Source organism: Lingula anatina, chromosome 7 (assembly GCF_051362555.1).
Source record: "Lingula anatina isolate TDL-2025a chromosome 7, LinAna3.0, whole genome shotgun sequence".
Lineage (NCBI taxonomy): Eukaryota > Metazoa > Brachiopoda > Lingulata > Lingulida > Lingulidae > Lingula > Lingula anatina.
The window spans coordinates 17531308-17550135 of record NC_141773.1 but is presented as its reverse complement, the minus strand read 5'-3'; the positions used below and the strand labels follow the sequence as shown (position 1 = coordinate 17550135).

Genomic DNA, 18828 nt, shown 5'->3' with positions numbered 1-18828 from the left:
TGACTAAATACAAACAAAAAAACAAATGAAAAGAAGTAGTAAAGTCTTCAATGTGGTCCTTTCTTTGTAAAGAATTGTTATGTGCATAAAATATTCTGGAGATGTAACAAGTGCAAAACAATCATTGTCAAGAGTTCCAATAGAAAACTCGATTATAAAAGATGGGATTAAGATGAACCTAAACTATGAAAACTTTCAAATATGGGTTAGCCATACAAATCTCCCAAAACATGAAAAAATAAATTCCTGAGTAAAGGAATATCTGTATTAACAAATCTTAAACTCAACAAAAATATGCATTTTCACAAGTCAAGGGTGTTTAAACATAACAACAACATCTAAACTTCATTACTTTTGATAAGGAAGTAAATTTCTAAAGGGACTAAGCCTCTAAGCATTTCATCTCTTCCTGAACAGGTCTTCGATCTCATGACCGGTAGAAAAACTGATAGATATAAAACTGTTTTGTCTCTAGAAAAAGCATAATTTTTAATTATGATAGTGACACAACGGGCAATGATAAAAAAATCCATTTCACCAACTGAAATGTAACCTTTTTCTGAAAAGCAACATTCACCATTTGGAAGCCTGGTTTTTTTGAAGCTGAACAAAAACCTGAAATTTTTTTAATTATTTGGAAATTATAATAGGAAGGTGGTACAATGTAGATATAACAAAGTGCAAAGTGGACCCAGAGATGCAAGAACAAGCCTGGTTTTAAGTATTCTTTGCCCAAGTGATATGCCTTTCAGGTATGGAATCATCACTTCTCCAATACCTGTGCAGCAAATACAACTCCTTCCATGCTCCAATAACAAGATTTGCTTTTCTTGCATGGGTTTGCCGTTTCTTTTGAAAAGCAAGCATGCAGCATAAAATTACTACAGCAATCAGGAGGGCTGTACCTATGAATGACAGAGAAATCATGATATCTAGAAACTTCTTTTGGCTGCTGACATTTCCCTGTTCCAGGACAGCTGCTGTTTTACCTATGGTTGAAAGGAAACAATAACACATTAATATCACCCTTGTATAAAATATTTAAGGAAAACAAACTATTATCTACACTTTTTAGGTGTTTCAAATTATGTCAAATTAAAGGGATAATAACTCTTCGTATGAGATCTATATTTCACAATAAAAACATTGTGAATAACTCATAGAAATATAATATATTCTGTTTTACCACAAAAACGGCAGTTATAGCTATTATTCTGATATCTGAGCTTGTCTTTAGCCCACGTGACCTCCACTGATGGCTATACTTTGTTAAAATCTCTTAAGAGATTTTAACAAAAAACCAAACTTTTTAGAAAAAAACCAGGGACTAACTTTGAATGTAAAAATGGATTCATTAACCCTTGGTAAGTATGGGAAAATTGTTGTTTACTCCAGGAAAATTCATTTTTTGGCCGAAACGAAGAGTTATTATCACTTTAAGTATCCCTGGTCAGATTTTTTATTGAATCATTTTGAGGAACAAAGCTAAGAAGAACATTCTGTCACCTGATTCAGAGGCATCACTGGTGATCTGCACGGTCATCCCCACGGCCATGGACTGGTCAGTGGCCTGGAATCTACTTGACCGCTGCTGTCTTCTGTGTGGTTCTCTGAAACTGCACTGACTGTAGCTGCCATTAGTTACTCCCTAGTTGAAAGAAAAATCCTATTATATGATTCCTATTATGATTATGATTCACATGTAAAATTGTTTGTTTTGACATAATACCTACTGGTATTATAACCCTATGTTACAGAGTTCTGGCAATGACCTTACTCTGCACAGAGTACATGCTATATGTAGAATAAGTTAATGGTCTCTATAGGTCTCACTCAGAGTGGCTAAGTACTGACAATGACCTTTCTCTTCCCAGAGTATATATGTTACAACAAATTTATGGTCAATAGTTCTCACCCAAAGTCACATAGTACTGACAATATGAAACTCTGGGTGCAGACAAGTTGATCACAATTGTGGTCAACACATATGAAATTTAATGTCACAATAAACAGGTGGAGAATTTTTTAATAAATGATTACAAAATTGCATCAAATTCCTTACTCTGGTACAAAACACATACCTTAAATCCAGTTTAAAAGAAAAATAAATAAATGTAACAGTTTAAATCAGCACAGGTTATCTACAATAAAAATATGAAAATTGAGGAGAAAAAAATTCATATATGCGATTAAGGGCTAATAAACAATTATAATTACCATATGAAAACAGCGGTTGTTGGTGGCAGACTGGCAGAATGTCACTGTACACATAAAATACACACTGGTATTGCCACCTCTGAATGAAAACAGCTGGAAAGGTGGTGACACTGCAGAAAACTCCCCAGGAGAGGCCGCGGCTCCAATAAAACCACTGAACTCTGACCATTTCTCTGGCGATGGTTTTCCTCTGCCAGTTCCACAACTGTAATATTTTACAGAAATTGATTTTTAAAAAATAAAGGCATGCTATAAAATGTGCAGTAATCAATTAAAATTTCTCACTTGTCTTACTTTAAATTGGAGATTTATCATTTTTTGTTACTCAAAATTGTACCTTCTGACATAGAGCCAACTGACTTTTCAAAATTTTTTAATCAACATTACTACAGGTCATTTATTAAGTCTTATTTCAAGTCTGGATAAAAACATCATATTTGTGTACTCTACTTACTAATCTGACAGCATAGAAATTTGTAGAGAAGAGTCATTGTTGCTTGGTTGTACAATGCAGGAACGAACCCTCAGTGCTTGGAATCCTTTGGCAAATTTATACAGAGAATAATGAATTCTTTATTATAGATCAAACACCCTACAGCCATCTTCATATTATCAAATGTAATCAGTTGGAATGAATATATAAAACTGATCAACAGGGACAAAAAGGGGTCTATAGAATGATGGCACCCAAATGTTTTTGTGTGTCCTCTACTGCATGGTCATTGATATCAGCCATATAATGAAGATATTGAGAAATGGATATGAATGTTGAATGATGGCTTCCCTCTACCAGAACAACGGAAAAATAATATGTGCATTTTTCTTTAGCCCGTGGAGAGGAGCGTGTCATGAGTTAGCCACTTATTCTTTCAGTATCTGGTGAAAAATCAATCTGAGACCCTGGTAGAGGCTTAATAGGGTCTTAATAATTATTCCTGAAAAGATTACAAAACAAACTTAAATCAAGATATCAAACATTTCCTTTCCTCTGATGTTTTACATATCAAAAGGACAGAAAAATATCAAACCTCCCATCTGACTTCCTTGTATCAAGAGACAGACAGGTGTCCCAATATGGAGAGGACCAGGGGTGCTGATATTCCCCCACTCCACTGAATTAAGTACATCACTTGCCGTTATGTTCCCTGGCACTATCTGCATTCTGGGCTGAAAGTCATGCTGCACTGCCCTTCCTTTTATGGCACTGATACAGATATTATTATTATTTTTATTATTATTATTATTATTATTATTATTATTATTGAGACTAACTAAGTTAGTGTCGGAATAAATCAATCAATAAATGAAATAAATTGATAAAGGGAACATGAACAAATAAAAATACAATAAATTATAAGATTAGAATCTGCATGTTCATGAATATATAAAAACAAAATACTTAATATAATAAGTAATAAACTGTTTATAAGTTTTTGAATTATGTCCATTATACATATATAAACAGGTATATTATTTTTTAATTTGAAAAAAGATGTAATCGCCAAGTATTTTGATATATTGAGTGCACCTCACTCGAATTATATTGAATGTACCAAGGTAATATTTTTCGAACCATAAAAATATTGTGTTCACGTTGTCTAGTTTTGATGGTACCATGGAACTATATATTGAATGCACCATGGGAAATGTTGAACTTCATGAATATGTTCATAGTGCCAGAACCACGAGAACATGAAATATGTACACGGCTTTTTCTCTTATTTCATAAGGAAGATATTTTAAAAGTACAAAAACAAATGCCATGTGCTATACAACATACTACAAGCAGGAATGCTGAGGTGCCCTGTTTACTTACAATGCTGGAATACTCTGGACCTCCACAGAAACTTCAGAAAGATACTCCTCATATGTACAGTCAGAACTACTTATGAAGAAAACATAGTCCCTCTCTGTGTTGATCTGTTGGTCTTTTCTGGCATAAACAATGATATTAGATTCCTCCTAAATAAGTAATATAGAAATATGATATAATTTTTAATTAATGAAACAAAAATATATTAAAATGGAAGAACAATTTTACAATCTCCCTACTGTATGAGGATTGTCGACCAAATAGTTCTCTTATAATTGGTTAAACATGTTTTGGACTTCTTAAAACCACTGACCATAGTTCATTAAAATTTTTTTTTGTAAAATGCAGGTACATTAAAACTAGGATTTTTTGCAGAATCTGGATTTACATTACAATAATAGTAATGGTATGAAAGGTGATAGGGTACAAATTTCACATAAGAATTCAAGGCAAAAGATTATCTTTATTTTACCACTCATATTTTTCACACTGACAAATTATTTGGCCCCTTTACCTCTATGACATTTTAATGAAAAAAAGACGAAAACATCCGAGATCCGTTAAATCAGAATAACAAAAGACAAAACCTACTGTCAGATTACAGTTATTCTGTGAAGTAATGTTAATTCTCAGCTCTAGGAAAGAGGATGATGAATGTTCTACTTGTATTCCTGATCCACCATCAACTGTCTGATTTTCAGGAAAGCTGGTGTTGGCATGGCAACCAGGACTTTGTTCAGCACCATCGACATACACTTTGCTCCACTGATCATGGCGCTCATTACTAACACGCAAATAAAAAAACTTGGAGCCATCTTCTTGGTAACACATGTATGATGCTGAAAATTTGAAAATATTAAGGCAGGACTAACAGTGCATGTGCAGACATTCATCCAACAAGTGCTGGGGTCACAAAATGAAAGTTAAATTTTCCACTTCTTACCTCACCTTGACACATCATTAAAGGGATAATAACTCTTCGTTTTGGCCAAAAAATGAATTTCCCTGGAGTAAACAACAATTTTCCCATACTTACCAATGGTTAATGAATCCAGTTTTACATTCAAAGTTAGTCCCTGTTTTTTTTTCTAAAAAGTTTTTTTTTTTTTTTTGTTATAATCTCTTAAGAGATTATAACAGAGTATAGCCATCTTTGGAGGTCACGTGGTCTAAAGACAAGCTCAGGTATCAGAATAATAGCTATAACTGCTGTTTTTGTGGTAAAACAGAATATATTATATTTCTATGAGTTGTTCACAATGTTTTTATTGTGACATACAGAACTCATGCAAACAGTTATTATCCCTTTAATCATTACTGGTAGAAATCCATTTGAATGAATATATGTTGAAGTTATGAACAACTTGTGTTTTGAGTTCTTGGGTAAAACAGGGTCCAGAGGTTTGAATTAAAATTCACTATAATTTTTTACCATGTGGCTATTATCAAGCCTACTTGTATTTGTATATAATTTGTTTAATGTTACACATTCCTCTCAAATTTCTATGTATGAAGCAAAAAACTTGGTTCAAATGAGTTAAATGGCATTTAACAATTCCCTGTGTTTTTGAGTTCTAAATTTTTGTTTGCCATTAAGGGTGAAATTCACCATAACCTTACCAATCTAATGAGTAAAAAAGGGGAAATTCAGGCCCCAAAGCAAGTATACTGTAGATAGTAATTTTGTCAACAATTGGGGATATGGTTTACCTTGTGATAAAGTATAAAATGTTGACATTCAGGGAAATTAATTTAATTAAACTTAGGGTTCATAAAGTTGACTGTGAAAAAAACAAACATACTGCACCTGTTAGGTTCTGGGATGCTGATACAGCAATGCTCTGAAAAACATTGAGATATAGCATAAGAAACAGAATTTTTATCCAGCAAAACGAACAAAATTAAACACATGTAAGTATTTATTTCTTCAGTGTATAACAACGGGTATATTACTGCTACATGCATCTTAAAATGTCAGTATTTTCTCCTGATGTGCCAGGATGGCATGGCAGTAGAAATTAAACATTATCCACTAAGAATTACTGGTACTGTTACCAGTATTACACAAGCATTTAAGTTACTGATGCCTGAAGCCAGTTTATTTAAAGAGAGTTATTCTTAAAAGTGGACCTTTTGACCACCTTTGTTGACCAATCTTGAGAAATGCAATAGAATTTTGAATCAGAGGGAACCTCTGAGGTTCTTTTAAACCCCAATAACAGGACTTGTGCCTGTTAATTAAAAATGGTACAAATTCAAATAATGAACTTAAGTGCAGGGACAGGTCGAGGAAATATTGACGAGTAGAATTATTACGAGTTAAAGTAGACTCGGTGCGCACAGAAAACCTACAGTGCACAACCAAACGAGAGTCATATTTTTGACGCAGTCCACTATCGCTTTACACTTACCCCCAGCAAAATTATAGCCTTTGCAATAAAGACGGTTGACATGGTGCGCACTTTTTTAAACTCGTTTCTGAGTAGGGTCATAAACGACCACAACTGAAGAGCTATGGGTTAAATATTGTCAAGACCGACCAGCTTGACTATCTTCGTATCTGACGCCAAATCATATACAGTGGGATTGTGGGGAGGCTGTCATCACGTGACTCCGTTAAGTCGAGCGGTACAGAACTTGGGGGGGGGGGGGGGGAGAAAAAGCTTGGGAGGTGTTGTCATGATCGATGATATTATTTTTAAATTTCAAAAATTAATTCATGTGACCACATTTCTGTTAGCTGTGTGTCGTACATTTCGTTGTTTGCAGATGGAGGGAAGATGAAGAAAGAGCAAGATATAAATAATTTAAAGCAAAACGATAAATAAATAAGCAAAAATGAAAAAGTGCAGACGGTCTCAACCGCGATCTATGATTTTTTCATTTTTTCAACTTCTTTTGTAATTGTGTAACTATATTGTAGCTATATTGTTGATGTTTCAAACGAAACTAGTTGTACTGCACGTTAATTGCCCTATCAATTACTGGTACCAGACTACTGTAGTTGCGACCCCTGTGGTCAGAGTAATAAGCGAGATAGTTCTCGCGTCTCGAAACTCCAATCACCACCCTCTATCCGTGTCACGTGGTGAGAGCGGAAACTCGATCGGAAGGAGTTCAGCGGCAGATTTGAAGCCAGGAAGTGGTGATGGCACCGCTGCTGGTGGTAAGTTGTTGCTTTTTGTAATCAGCTGATTGAAAGCAAACGTTCATAATTTGGGATCTACCAAAGAGGACTACCGGACAAACAGACCGCACTAGGACAATTATCACACTAAGACCGTGACGGTAAAATTAAAGCCAAGAGGGACTTTGTCACAGTTTTCGGCCTTGGTACTAATACTATCATACTTATACAATATTTTGAATGGCTGGATCGATGCATGTATAAATCAAATGTAAATTAAAACGTTTACATTTATGTCTTGGGGTCTTTATATTACTATTAGTGCGGTCATAATCTGCCAGATATTACACCCTTTACCTTATGGTAAATCTTAATGCAGATGTACTTTTCCTTTTCAAAATGTGAGATTAGTATAAGGCACGATGTTTGCTGTCCAAATGAACTGTGTTTTAGATTACTATGAAGTTAATGTGTCATATATCAATATCATTCAGCACAGAAATGTAGTGGTTTTATAAAGATAAATATTGTTTCTGTTTATCAGCTTTTATTCATTGGTGCGGCTGTTGCTGAAACAGGTAATGTTGTTTTCTAATTGTTTTATTTTTAACTGGCTTTTCCCAACTGTTAGTCTTTTTTTGCATTTGATTATTATGCTCAAAATATTTGACAAAAAAAAAAATTATTTTCTCCATTTTTCTTAATCAAGATGATCTGACAGTCCAGAGCATTGTGTTGGTTTCAAGATGAAAGTTTGATTTTTGAGATTAAATTTTGAAATTATAATGAAATGTTTGAAGTAACTGGTACTTTAGGAGATCCAGAGGTATTTTCTAATAGTCTTCCAACTTATCTTTGTTGATCCAACCTCCATTTGACTGTCTTCTGACAGAAAAAAATAGTTGCCCATCAATGTAAACTTAAAAAATTCTGACTGCCTTCCGTAAGACCCAGAAAACAGCTTCTGTCCACCCCTGCATTTGAAATTTGTTTGTGATAACCAATGATTAAGAATCAATCATTTTAGCGGATTACCAGTGTATCCTGGATGCAAACAGGAGGATATTCTATATTCGTTCAAGACATTCAAATTACCTAACTGCTTCATGGAGCAAAATTTATATAAAAGATGCCGAAAACACTAGAAGTTGCTATGATGACAGTGCAAACCAAGATGGATACTTGGAACTTATGGTGGAAGTGACCTCGAGAAATCCATGTGGTATTTCTGTAAGCTTTGTGTTTCTGCATTTACATTGTGATTTGTTCTTGTAAAAAACTAAAAAGAATCACTTTATATCTTGTCTGGTCAAAATTTGAGTATGAATTTTTTAAATTAGGAGAAAGACACTCTAAAGATCAGTAAGGTATTTTGGTAATTAATTCCTCTGAAACAAAACAGGAAAAAATCATACATGTGTATTGGACCCTGTAAAATTTTTACAGAGTATTTATCAAGTTACGTATACATTTTCTTCACAAAAAATGAATCTTTACAAACTTATTAATAGTTATGTAAACTATTGTTTTTACAGGAGAGTGGGCCTATTGTTGTTTTTGCTGTACATCATCCATACATCCGTAAAGCAGAAGACACAGTTTTCACCATAGACTGTGGATATCAAGAATATGCCACTAATACAACTCTGGATGTAGGACTTCAGCCATGGAAGTAAGTCATTTGAAACCGCAGCACATTCAACAGTGCTATGGGTTGACATTTTGTCAACTGAGGTAATTTACACTGTAGTTTCTGTTTAGACCGAGATACTAAGCTTAAAGTGCCCCACCAGGACATTTTCCCACCAAACAGAATTTTCCTAGAGTGAAGAGCAATTTTTACTACTCACAAATTGTTGCTTGACCCACATTTTCCCACCAAACAGAATTTTCCTAGAGTGAAGAGCAATTTTTACTACTCACAAATTGTTGCTTGACCCACCCTTATACTTAGATTCCATGTTTTGTTTCATTTTTAATGACTGACAGTCAAATTAACATCATCTCTAATATCACACGCACTGTCTCGTTTTCACACAAAAAAATGGTGGGGTGTTTTGTATTGCAACCCTTCACCATGTATAATAGCATGTTGCATGCTGGAAATGGCTGAGAAGATCATAACCAAACAAAGTATGCCCAGATACGTGAAGAGAACCTCTGAAATTTCATTTGGGTAGGGAAATCCCATGGAGTGGCTTTTTAATCTACAAAAAAAAATAAGTTTGGGCAATTATTTGTTTCACAAATCATTTGGCAAACCAGAGACTGCTGAGGTTGGACAATCGATTGCCAGTATCTAACATTAAACTAGCACTACTGTTTCAGTCTAAAAGCTTTTTGCAAATTATTATTTAGCTGAGGAAACCCTTTATAAAATGTTTCGATCTAAGTTACTTTAGGCAATTGTATCAATACGTGCTCAGATGCTTTTGCTAATTATGTGGTTTAGCAATAAAAATAATAAAAAATAAGAAAAAAAAGAATTGTCATGTTTGGTACCATCAGTCTTACTAATTTACAGACAACTTAATGAAGAAAGTATATTTTAGCCTATCAACAGGCCACCCTATTGATCTTAAGCCAGAGGTCGTAATGGACACAATAGCAGGGACCAAAAACAGAGAAACTTTGCCAGATGCAAAAGCTCTCCCAAATATTTTAGAGCTTGGAACACCTGTGCATTTACGAGTGAGGATAGGAAAGAAAGGTTTTGGGGGTAAGGAACCTGTATGAGCACACACATTCCTCTCCCTCCTCTCTTCCCCTCTCTCTTTTTTTCCTCTCCACCTCTCTCTCTCTCTCTCTTTGTAAAGTAATGCAAGAGATATGTCTGAGTCTTTGCCCAAAATTTTAAATTCTATATATTTAGGTCCTTTGGAACAGCAGAATCTGTCACATTAGAAACTTTCAGCAGAACTAGTGGCCAGGAACAGAATGTTATACAGATTTTTACTGGACAAGCTTACTTGCACTTTCGCTTTCACTGGCATTTGGCATTGGGCACTGTTAGTCAAAATAGGGCTAAAAACACCTTTATGTAAAACTGATTGTTATGATGTAATGATATTATAATGTTCATGAAATAATTTTCCCTCAGAAAAACGTAAGGTCATTTTGCTGAGGATTTATATTTTAAATATAAATAAAAATACTGTTAATTAATATTGATTTGTCTATAATTTCAGGATTTACTGGGATGCGTATTAAATCATGTATTGTCCAGATTTCAAGAGTGGAGATCAGTCCCAGGCTAGCCATACTCTCAGATTAGTAAGCTCATTGAAAGCATTTAGATGGTAACACCTCATTTTAACATTAACTGTTCAAATTACATGTTTGTACCATTCCCAACTGATACGTTTTCAACAGTGTTGCTTTGTCTGTGTGTTGGGAGGGGAGGGGGAGGGGGACTTCAGTTGAACAGCCCCAACCCTCCCTGAGTTGTATACATATCCTGCCCACTTCTATTTTATTGGACAGTTTGCAGTTTAATTGCACTTACATTAAAATGTAAGATAAATCACTTGTTTGCAACAACAAAATCAGTGTCATATTTTAGCTTAAGTGCTGCATGTAAAGCTCAGGATATACAAGAAATTGTTTGAATGTTTCAATAATAAATAATAAGCCATTTCCTATATTATAATAAAAGACTAGACAGGAATTCAGTTGGATTTAGATATTGCAAGAGAACAAAATGAGGTCTTTTGGATGTACAATTAGAAATCAGTAATACCGAAATTTAATTGTATGCACATAGAACCACTATACATACATTATGTATAATGGGTCCAAAGTATAGGCAGTTATCATTTTTCTTATTTAAAATATGTTCATGAATATATTCCAGCTGTGGCACTGACATACCTGAAATATGGCCAAGTGGACAGGGTTTTGTGTCAAATAGAAATGGCACGTTTGCCATGTCACCTGTATTTAATGTCTTTGCTCTGAGAGGGGGCGCCACTTCTGTATATTTCCTCTGCACTGTCACATTCTGCTCGGAAGCCTTTGATCAATATTGTGACTTCTCAGTAAGTATAGTGGAAAAATACAATAATATGTTTTTGTGTTTTATGAAAGTAAAAGTGCGAAGATAATCTTATTATCATGTTCATTACTTTAGACCTGTGCTGTAGTCCACATTCCCTTGGAAGATGGACGTATTAATTTGGAAACAGTCCTTATCCCTGTATAAAGGTCCTTTAATTTCCCTTTTGTAGCTGTTGTGTACAATAATAATCACAATGAAATCAATCACTTTTTTATTAATTTTTATTTTTTAAAATTTAGGTATACCCAGGTCACTGCATAGAAAAAAGACAGCGCAGAGAGGCCCCTGAATCTGAGGAATATGATGGCCCCACAACCTCTGTAAATTTGACCATATATGTCATTAATCCATCACAAATTTCCACAGGTGAGAATAAGAGAACTGGCGCAGTTCACATCAGGTTCAGCCTAGACCTGTAATATATATTTATGTCCACTAGACAAACCACAGTCACTGTGTTAACAATGTAATGTAATGTAATGTAATATATACACTCCTTTAAATGTTCAGTGTTAATTTATTGAAGATTTTTTTTTATTCCAGGAGAGTGTGCATCAGAGGTGACCTCTGGTGTCAAAGGCAGATACCAATGGCCATTGACCCAAGTCAACAGCACCATAAAAAGTGTGGTGGTTCATCTACCTTGCCAATTTCATATTGATGAAAATGCAAATGCCACAAGGACATGGTACAAAAATATTTATTTTCAAACCACATGCTATATAGATAAATATCTGTCAATTTTTTTACACTTATCAAAATTATATGAGTTAATTCAGGCATTAGAAAGTGAGCCAAAAGTGGCATCTGCAAACACCAAATACTATTAGGGTAGTGTTGTATTAAAGATTTTCAGATTCACCTCATATTTTTCTAAAATAATTTAGAATGTGGCATTCATTTTATATTCTAAAAATTTGTCACACTTTCCATAAAAAATCAAACATTGCAATACAGATTTTAGCTTAGGTCTACACATATATTAGTTTTTTTAGTTGTATTTAACAATAAAAAGAAAGTATATTATATATATATATATTTTTGTTTTTATAAGTGTCATATCTGAGGAAAACACTGTGTTCTGGCAGGAACCAGAGCTGAGTAATTGTGTTACAAAGTTGACTTTAACCCTACATGGCCTTCAAACAGAAGGCATCACCTTAGGTAAGTTTTTCACAGTTTGTGACTCTAGAATCTGCTGGAGCTTATTTTAATTGAAATGTAAGCTTTTTTAGTGTAATGATTGCAGAAAGTTAAAATTATATGTGTGTGTGTGTATATTCGTAGACATACATATACAGTATATTATTCTAGCCAAAACCATTGAGATTAGCAATACACCTGTATGTACTGGTAGGCGTGAGCATCATAAAACCTTAATTGTGAGTAACATCTTGGTCACCATTTCAGAAAATGCAAGAGAAGTTGCTGTCACTCTGTCAGAGGTGACATCAGGTGAAGGTGAACTATTTGACAGCATTGATGTTGACCTTACTACAGATGTGCTGGCTCAAGTAGTGACCTTGACCTCAGATGACCCCATTGTGGCTAGAGAGGTCGTCCAAACTGTGGGTCATCTTATGGATGTTGACCCCGGGGCCTTATTGGAGTCTGAGGAAAGAACACTGGGAGTAACAAGGTGTGTATGTCACCTGTTTGTGTTTGTACATCTAAACTTGCACAAACGTAAGTGAGAGAGGTTTTTCAGGCACTGTGTGTGCAGTATATATGGCAGTCCATTAGGTGAGCATTCAAGTTCTAAGATACAATTGTATTAATACATGTATTTTTATGTCTAAAATAAATATTAGACAAAAAGCTTAATGGGATTTAACTTTGATTCTAGTGTCTGCACTTTTGTATACATGAAAATGTTGGTCAGTTGTCAACTAGTTTGAGACTCAAGAGTATACTTACACACACACACACACACACACACACACACACACACGCACATATTTAAGTAATCACAGTTTATAAATAGTAAAGGTTAAATGATGTCCTACAAGGAAATTTGGCATTTTAACAGCAGATGGCTCACTACAAAGACAATGAGGCAGAATTAAGTCCCAGTTTTGGATTTATGGAAACTTTTCTCAGAATTTTAGAAATAGTTGAAGAGTTTGCAGCAAACATGAAAATTGATGGTAATAATTTGACCCTGGTGACTCCCAACTTAGCACTGTCAGTGGCTGATGTTGTTGTTGATGATGCAGACTTTGATGGTATTGGTCTTGACAGCCTGGATAAAACAATAATGGAAAACGGTGGCTTAGAGGTGACTTGTTACTTATTATTAAAGTCCAAAATATTGCTTTTTTTCTAATTTGTGTTTGTGTTTATTTGTTTAATGCTTGTTTAATGTTATCATATTTGTTTATATTCATCTATTTATGAACTCATCTGTTTCCTCATTTACTCACTAACAAATTAGTCAATCTGTATATATTAATACATAACTTGATATTTTTCAACTAGTTCAAAAGTATTCAGAATCTTTAATTCTATGTGTATCTCAATAACTCTGCATGGTATAATTTTGCCTTATATAGTAATCTCAGCTCAAATCAATTGTTACTACATACTTCATGTTATATGTTTTAGGTCAAGATTTTGAAAAATGCTGAGGTACCTTTTCATTCCAATGTTGATGTGGCCATTCGTATACCCAGATCACTGTTTGTCAGGGAAAATGTCTCCAAAATGGCCACAGCCTCTCAAAGAGTTCACTTTGTTGTGTATAACAGAGAGACTTTTTTTGAGGTAAATGTTAATATCTGGAATGATTGAATGATTTGAATATTGATAAAGATTATAGCTACATATACCAGTACCTGATCCTAATGTACAAAATACTTTTTAGCACCTTTCTCTTCTCAAACCCTGAATATCAGTGCCACTGCATATAAAGAATAAAAACTGTTGGAGTGCATTTATACAAAAACTATAAGGCTATTTAGTAAGAAGACCATAGGTCAAGTTTTATTGTACAATTATAGATATTTTTGAGTTCTTAGAGTCTAACTATGTTTGGTGCCTTTAAGGCTCTTACAGTTTACTCTAAAACCCAAAAAATATTCATACGGTTACCAAATGTTTTACCAGGTTCTAGCTGCTCACGGTAACAGTTCAGAGCAGAAGGAAGATTACAGCTCCTCTTCATCATCCTATGTGGCCCTCAATGGACGCATTATCTCAGGAAGTCTGGTGGGGAAAAAAGTCCAGAATTTGAAGGAGCCAATTAGATTGTACTTCCGCCATCTGAATGAGCATCAGGTAGAAAATTATTGTTATAATGCATAGTATAGAAAAAAACTATCATTACTGTGACAGAAAATGTAAAGTTGAAAATTAATTGATCAAATTTAAGGTGGAACTAACTTATACATACAGTGAGAGAGAAAGAGAGGCAAATATAAACTACAAAATGTTCCTGCATCTTTACCATAATAGGTAATGTACTAGATGATAAGCAACAGTGTTGTTTAAAAAGTAAATATTTCCTGTTTTTATATACAGTATATACCCCTTATTTTACATCTTTCCCAGGTGATAAATAACTCTCAGTGTGTGTACTGGGACTTTGACAGCCGTGGTGGTTTAGGTGGTTGGTCAAACTATGGATGTAAAGTGGCCCTGGATATTCTGGGTAACAGCACAGAGTGCCATTGTAACCATCTCACTAACTTTGCCTTGTTAGTGGTAAGTGCAGCCACTAACATTCTGGGTGGGGGAGGTTACAGGATAACTGCTTATGTATAACAAATTAAACAAACGTCCAAATTAACTCGTCCACTTTGACATGAAATGTTGTAGTCATATCCACTGTCAATTTAAAATTCTATATATAAGTGTGATAATTATATTTATCTTTTGGTTTTTAATTTGAAGTCTAACAAACAGTGACAAATAAAGTTTTATATAGCAAAATTCAAAGAAAGGTGCATAATATGTGTGTGTGATTTCACACAGGGCATTTTTGCATTCTTGTGAACTTCATTTGAACGCATCTTAAATCTTCAGGATGTCTACAGCAGTGCTGTGAAGATTGATAAGATTAACAGAGAGATTTTGAGTATTATAACTTATGTAGGATGTGCTATCAGCTCTGTAGCACTGTTACTGACAATTGTAACACATGTGGTATTCAGGTAAGTCTAGGTGGCTCACACAAAGGCTTCAGTTCACCAGGGAGTGGTTAGACAGGATAATTTTAGATCAAAAGTAGATCCAAACTTACAGACCAAAACTCTATGTGTATTTCAAATTTTGGAGAATTATGAAGTGTAGTCCACAAAAGTTAAATATCTATGGGTCTTCGTTATTGAAAGCTATTTCTTTATTATTAATAAACGGGTCCATCATTTTAGTGGACAGAAGAGTGTAACCAGGTTTTGAAATGGGGGGAGGGATTGGGCTGTGTTGTTTCCTTTTCAGTCCCCTCAACATCTCTTTAGTCAATAATTTTTATTTATGTATTTATTTATTAACAGAAAGCTTCTGAAGGACATACCAGCCAAGATTTTGATAAACCTTTGTGTAGCATTGCTTGGTCTAAACTTAATGTTTGTGTCAGGCACCCAGGACCTCAGCAGTGTCATTGTGTGCAAGGTGAAAATGGTTAATCATAACACTTATTTAAAAAATAAGTTTTTAGTGCTTTTTTTAAATCATCTGCCGAGCTTACATTCCTTAGTTCTGATGTTTAAAGCCTTGAACATTGAGGTTTATTAATAAATGGTCATAGTTCCTATTTATATATCTATACCATATGTCTATGGTATTTTTATTCATATTATCTATACTGCTAGAAGTAGTCAAAGTAGTACTGGTGGTAGCAGCAGCAGCAGCCGTAGTAATAGTAGTAGTAGTAGAAGTGGTAGTTACTGTAGTATTTCCTATTCATATATCTATACAGCTAGTAGCTGCCTTCCTCCACTACTTCCTACTGTCCACTATGAGCTGGATGCTGGTCGAAGCCTTCTACATGTACTTGGCCCTGGTCAAGGTCTTTGATGTGTACTTCAGGAAAATGATACTGAAATTTGCTGGTTTTGGTTGGGGTGAGTATGGTATTATTCTCAGAAATTTATAAACTCCCCTTATTTCGGTCATGCATCATATTTTTAAGCACTTTTTTGTGTTAATTTGTGTTGGGGGGTTGGGGACTTTGAATATTATATTTTTTTCTGATTTTGCTAATAAACCATACATGTATATTTAATCAGCTTTGGGTAGATTGAGCAGTAAACACATTGAGGTCTTCAGGTGGTGATCACATTACAATAATCTTGTGTAAGACTGGGAATTGAGCTTTGTACATGTATCGATTAAAAGATGTGATGAAATAAGTTTATTTCATTCCAGGTTTTCCTCTCTTTGTAGTAGTGCTGACAACTGCTATTAATGTGGACCACTATGGCTACTATACTGGATATGATGCAACGTTGTAAGAGTTATTTTTCTTAAATTATTATTATTATTATTATTATTATTATTATTATATTATGTGTATAAACAAGACTAAGAGACCATTCCCACAGATATTTAGATCAATATATCCCCCGGGGAGTCTCACTAGATTGCTGTCAGCTTAACCAGCTTAAGTGCCTGCCCCGACTACTAAAAGCTGTAAGGGGGTAATTAACTTTTGTGCATGCTCAGCTCCCAGAAGCTGACAGCAATTTAGTGTGAACCCTCAGGGAGTTAGGTCGATCCAGATGGATCGATCCAAATCTGTGGGAACCCAGTCTTGTACAGATGTGATGTGGCAATATTTGTTTAATTTACTGTTAGTGCTTGTTATAGAGAAATGACAGGTGTCAGGAAACGAGGATCAAAGGTTGGTTATTCAGAGTAAAAAGTACTGTTTACCCCCATGGAATTTTTCGGGGTAAATCCTTACACTGGGTCCTTTAACCAAAGTTTTTTTAAAAGTAAAACAGACCCACTTGAGATCATAGAATTTTTTCATTTAGAGTCTATAACAATTGATACCGGTATATATAATATCGAAGTAATTTATATTTTGAATTTTCAGTTGCTGGTTGACTCCCGTCCCCATGTACATCACAGTTATAGCACCTATTGGACTGACGATTGTTCTCAATTTCGTCAGCTTCATTTTGGTCTTTCGTCAAATCCGCCGTCATGCCAAGCAAAGGAAAATTACCAGTGTCAAGACGTCATCAGTGGCGTCACAGGTCAAGGGCACCTGCAGCATGGTCGTGCTTCTGGGGCTCACTTGGGGCTTCGCTTTCCTCACCGTCAGTGCCAAGTTTATGGTGTTCCATTACCTGTTTGCAATCTTTAACTCCCTTCAGGGCCTCTTTTTGTTCATTTTCCACTGCTTCATGAAGTCAGCTGCACGTGCGGCATGGTGCCAGTGGCTACCAAGTTGTTTTGCAGGTGCAGAAAACAAAGGGGCATCAGGGTCTTCTTCTGCCAGAGGTGAGTAAGAGGCCGAAAATCAGTGTTGGTTCATCAGTATATTGAAGTGAAGTGGTTAGTAAGGGAAAGAATCTCATTGTCAAAGGAACCCCGTAGGCCTATAGTTTCACAAGTTGAACCAAGTTCTGGGGTCAAATACCATAGAGATATTGCTATAGAAATGTTTCAATTTGGTCTCTAAAAATATGAAGGATATTTGTATATGTATCCTCATTAAGAAACATACCTTCAAATTCAGTTATTGTACCTATAATACACATCAAGGGACATATTAAAGGACACAATATTGTTTTACTTTTCTTACTTCAATCTAGCTCTTAGAACCCATGAGAAGACTAAAAAGACGACAATGGGATATATTTCAACAGAAAAGATATAGCTCCGGTGCTATATGTAGAAGAGGGACGTCAACAGGCTGCAACTGCTTATGAGGTTTTCATTAAGCTACTAGTACAGAATTCAGAGCGATCGCATTGCAAATAAAATGCATCGATAATCTGACACAAAATTAATCTCCAAAATTGTGTCAGAGCGATTTTTTCATTAAAATGTGAAATAGAATAAATCAAAATGATGTTCTATATGTAAACACTCCGATTAAGAACAGGCTACTTTTCTTTTTATATGAGGTTTTTGTCAAGCCTTAACAGGGATATTTATACAGGGCCGTAGCCTGAGCAAAATGCCAGGGGGGGCAGTAAGCGGACACGAGGGGGCAAAGCCCCCTGAGTGGGGAGGTTGTGGGAGGGGGTGTCCCACGGTGTGGAAAAATTTTAAAAACTGTATGTATAATACTGCATTCTGGTGCATTTTAACTGTTATTTATTGCTCACTCAGAAGTCAGAAATTGCGATTATTTTTTTTTCACCTCAAATCCCAGGGGGGGCAGCTGCCCCCCTTGCCCCCCCCCCCCCCCCGGAGGCTACGGCCCTGTTATAGGCCTACATGATGTCAACAGATTGCTAGACTACGAGGCTTCTTTTTGTACGAGTTTAAATCTTTATGTTGAGGACGCTCATGTATATTATTACAGTATATTATTTTGATTACGATGTCAAAAAGAAATTACAATAAAGGAATCTGCAAATATTGCCATTCACCAATTATTTTATCTATCGATATTTGACGACGTAAAACATTAAAAATAAATAGTTTTGCATAGTA

At 35.0% G+C, this 18828-nt stretch overlaps 2 protein-coding genes across 3 annotated transcripts; one reads left to right on the top strand and one right to left on the bottom strand.

The window, feature by feature from the left end:
- Window positions 1–694: 694 nt before the first annotated feature.
- Window positions 695–6644, bottom strand: LOC106160043 (uncharacterized). The gene is made up of 9 exons (XM_013536550.3): window positions 6442–6644; window positions 5838–5871; window positions 4622–4869; window positions 4034–4179; window positions 3246–3421; window positions 2672–2756; window positions 2218–2422; window positions 1507–1648; window positions 695–989 (listed from the first exon to the last, which is right to left on the bottom strand). The coding sequence occupies exons 1-9, from the start codon at window positions 6520–6522 to the stop codon at window positions 718–720; spliced, it is 1389 nt and encodes a 462-aa protein (XP_013392004.2). The 5' UTR covers window positions 6523–6644; the 3' UTR covers window positions 695–717.
- Window positions 6645–7023: 379 nt separating this feature from the next.
- Window positions 7024–18767, top strand: LOC106160036 (adhesion G protein-coupled receptor G6). 2 transcript variants are annotated; one of them, XM_013536530.3, is made up of 21 exons: window positions 7024–7196; window positions 7702–7735; window positions 8185–8387; window positions 8693–8829; window positions 9710–9876; window positions 10346–10430; window positions 11011–11194; window positions 11454–11580; window positions 11758–11902; window positions 12269–12378; window positions 12625–12853; window positions 13315–13492; window positions 13819–13977; window positions 14320–14490; window positions 14764–14916; window positions 15238–15365; window positions 15708–15825; window positions 16133–16277; window positions 16582–16663; window positions 17255–17664; window positions 17979–18767. In XM_013536530.3, exons 1-21 carry the CDS (start codon window positions 7179–7181, stop codon window positions 18041–18043), a joined length of 3048 nt encoding a protein of 1015 aa, XP_013391984.2. In that variant the 5' UTR covers window positions 7024–7178; the 3' UTR covers window positions 18044–18767. The 2 variants fall into 2 exon arrangements, with proteins under 2 accessions (XP_013391984.2, XP_086872567.1); XM_087016441.1 differs by lacking the exon at window positions 7024–7196 and adding an exon at window positions 7240–7363.
- The last annotated feature ends 61 nt before the right edge of the window (window positions 18768–18828 follow it).

What these genes read in the sequence shown, in the direction of transcription:
- LOC106160043 (XM_013536550.3), bottom strand. Translation starts at nt 6,522, where the DNA reads ATGACCCTACTCAGAAACGAGTTTAAAAAAGTGCGCACCATGTCAACC. An exon ending in AGGCTATAATTTTGCTGGGG is followed by an intron (nt 5,872 to 6,441) that starts GTAAGTGTAAAG and finishes AATGTTTTTCAG; the next exon opens with AGCATTGCTGTATCAGCATC. An exon ending in ACAACCGCTGTTTTCATATG is followed by an intron (nt 1,649 to 2,217) that starts GTAATTATAATT and finishes TCTTTCAACTAG; the next exon opens with GGAGTAACTAATGGCAGCTA.
- LOC106160036 (XM_013536530.3), top strand. An exon ending in AACAGAAGGCATCACCTTAG is followed by an intron (nt 12,379 to 12,624) that starts GTAAGTTTTTCA and finishes TCACCATTTCAG; the next exon opens with AAAATGCAAGAGAAGTTGCT. An exon ending in ATTTGCTGGTTTTGGTTGGG is followed by an intron (nt 16,278 to 16,581) that starts GTGAGTATGGTA and finishes ATTTCATTCCAG; the next exon opens with GTTTTCCTCTCTTTGTAGTA.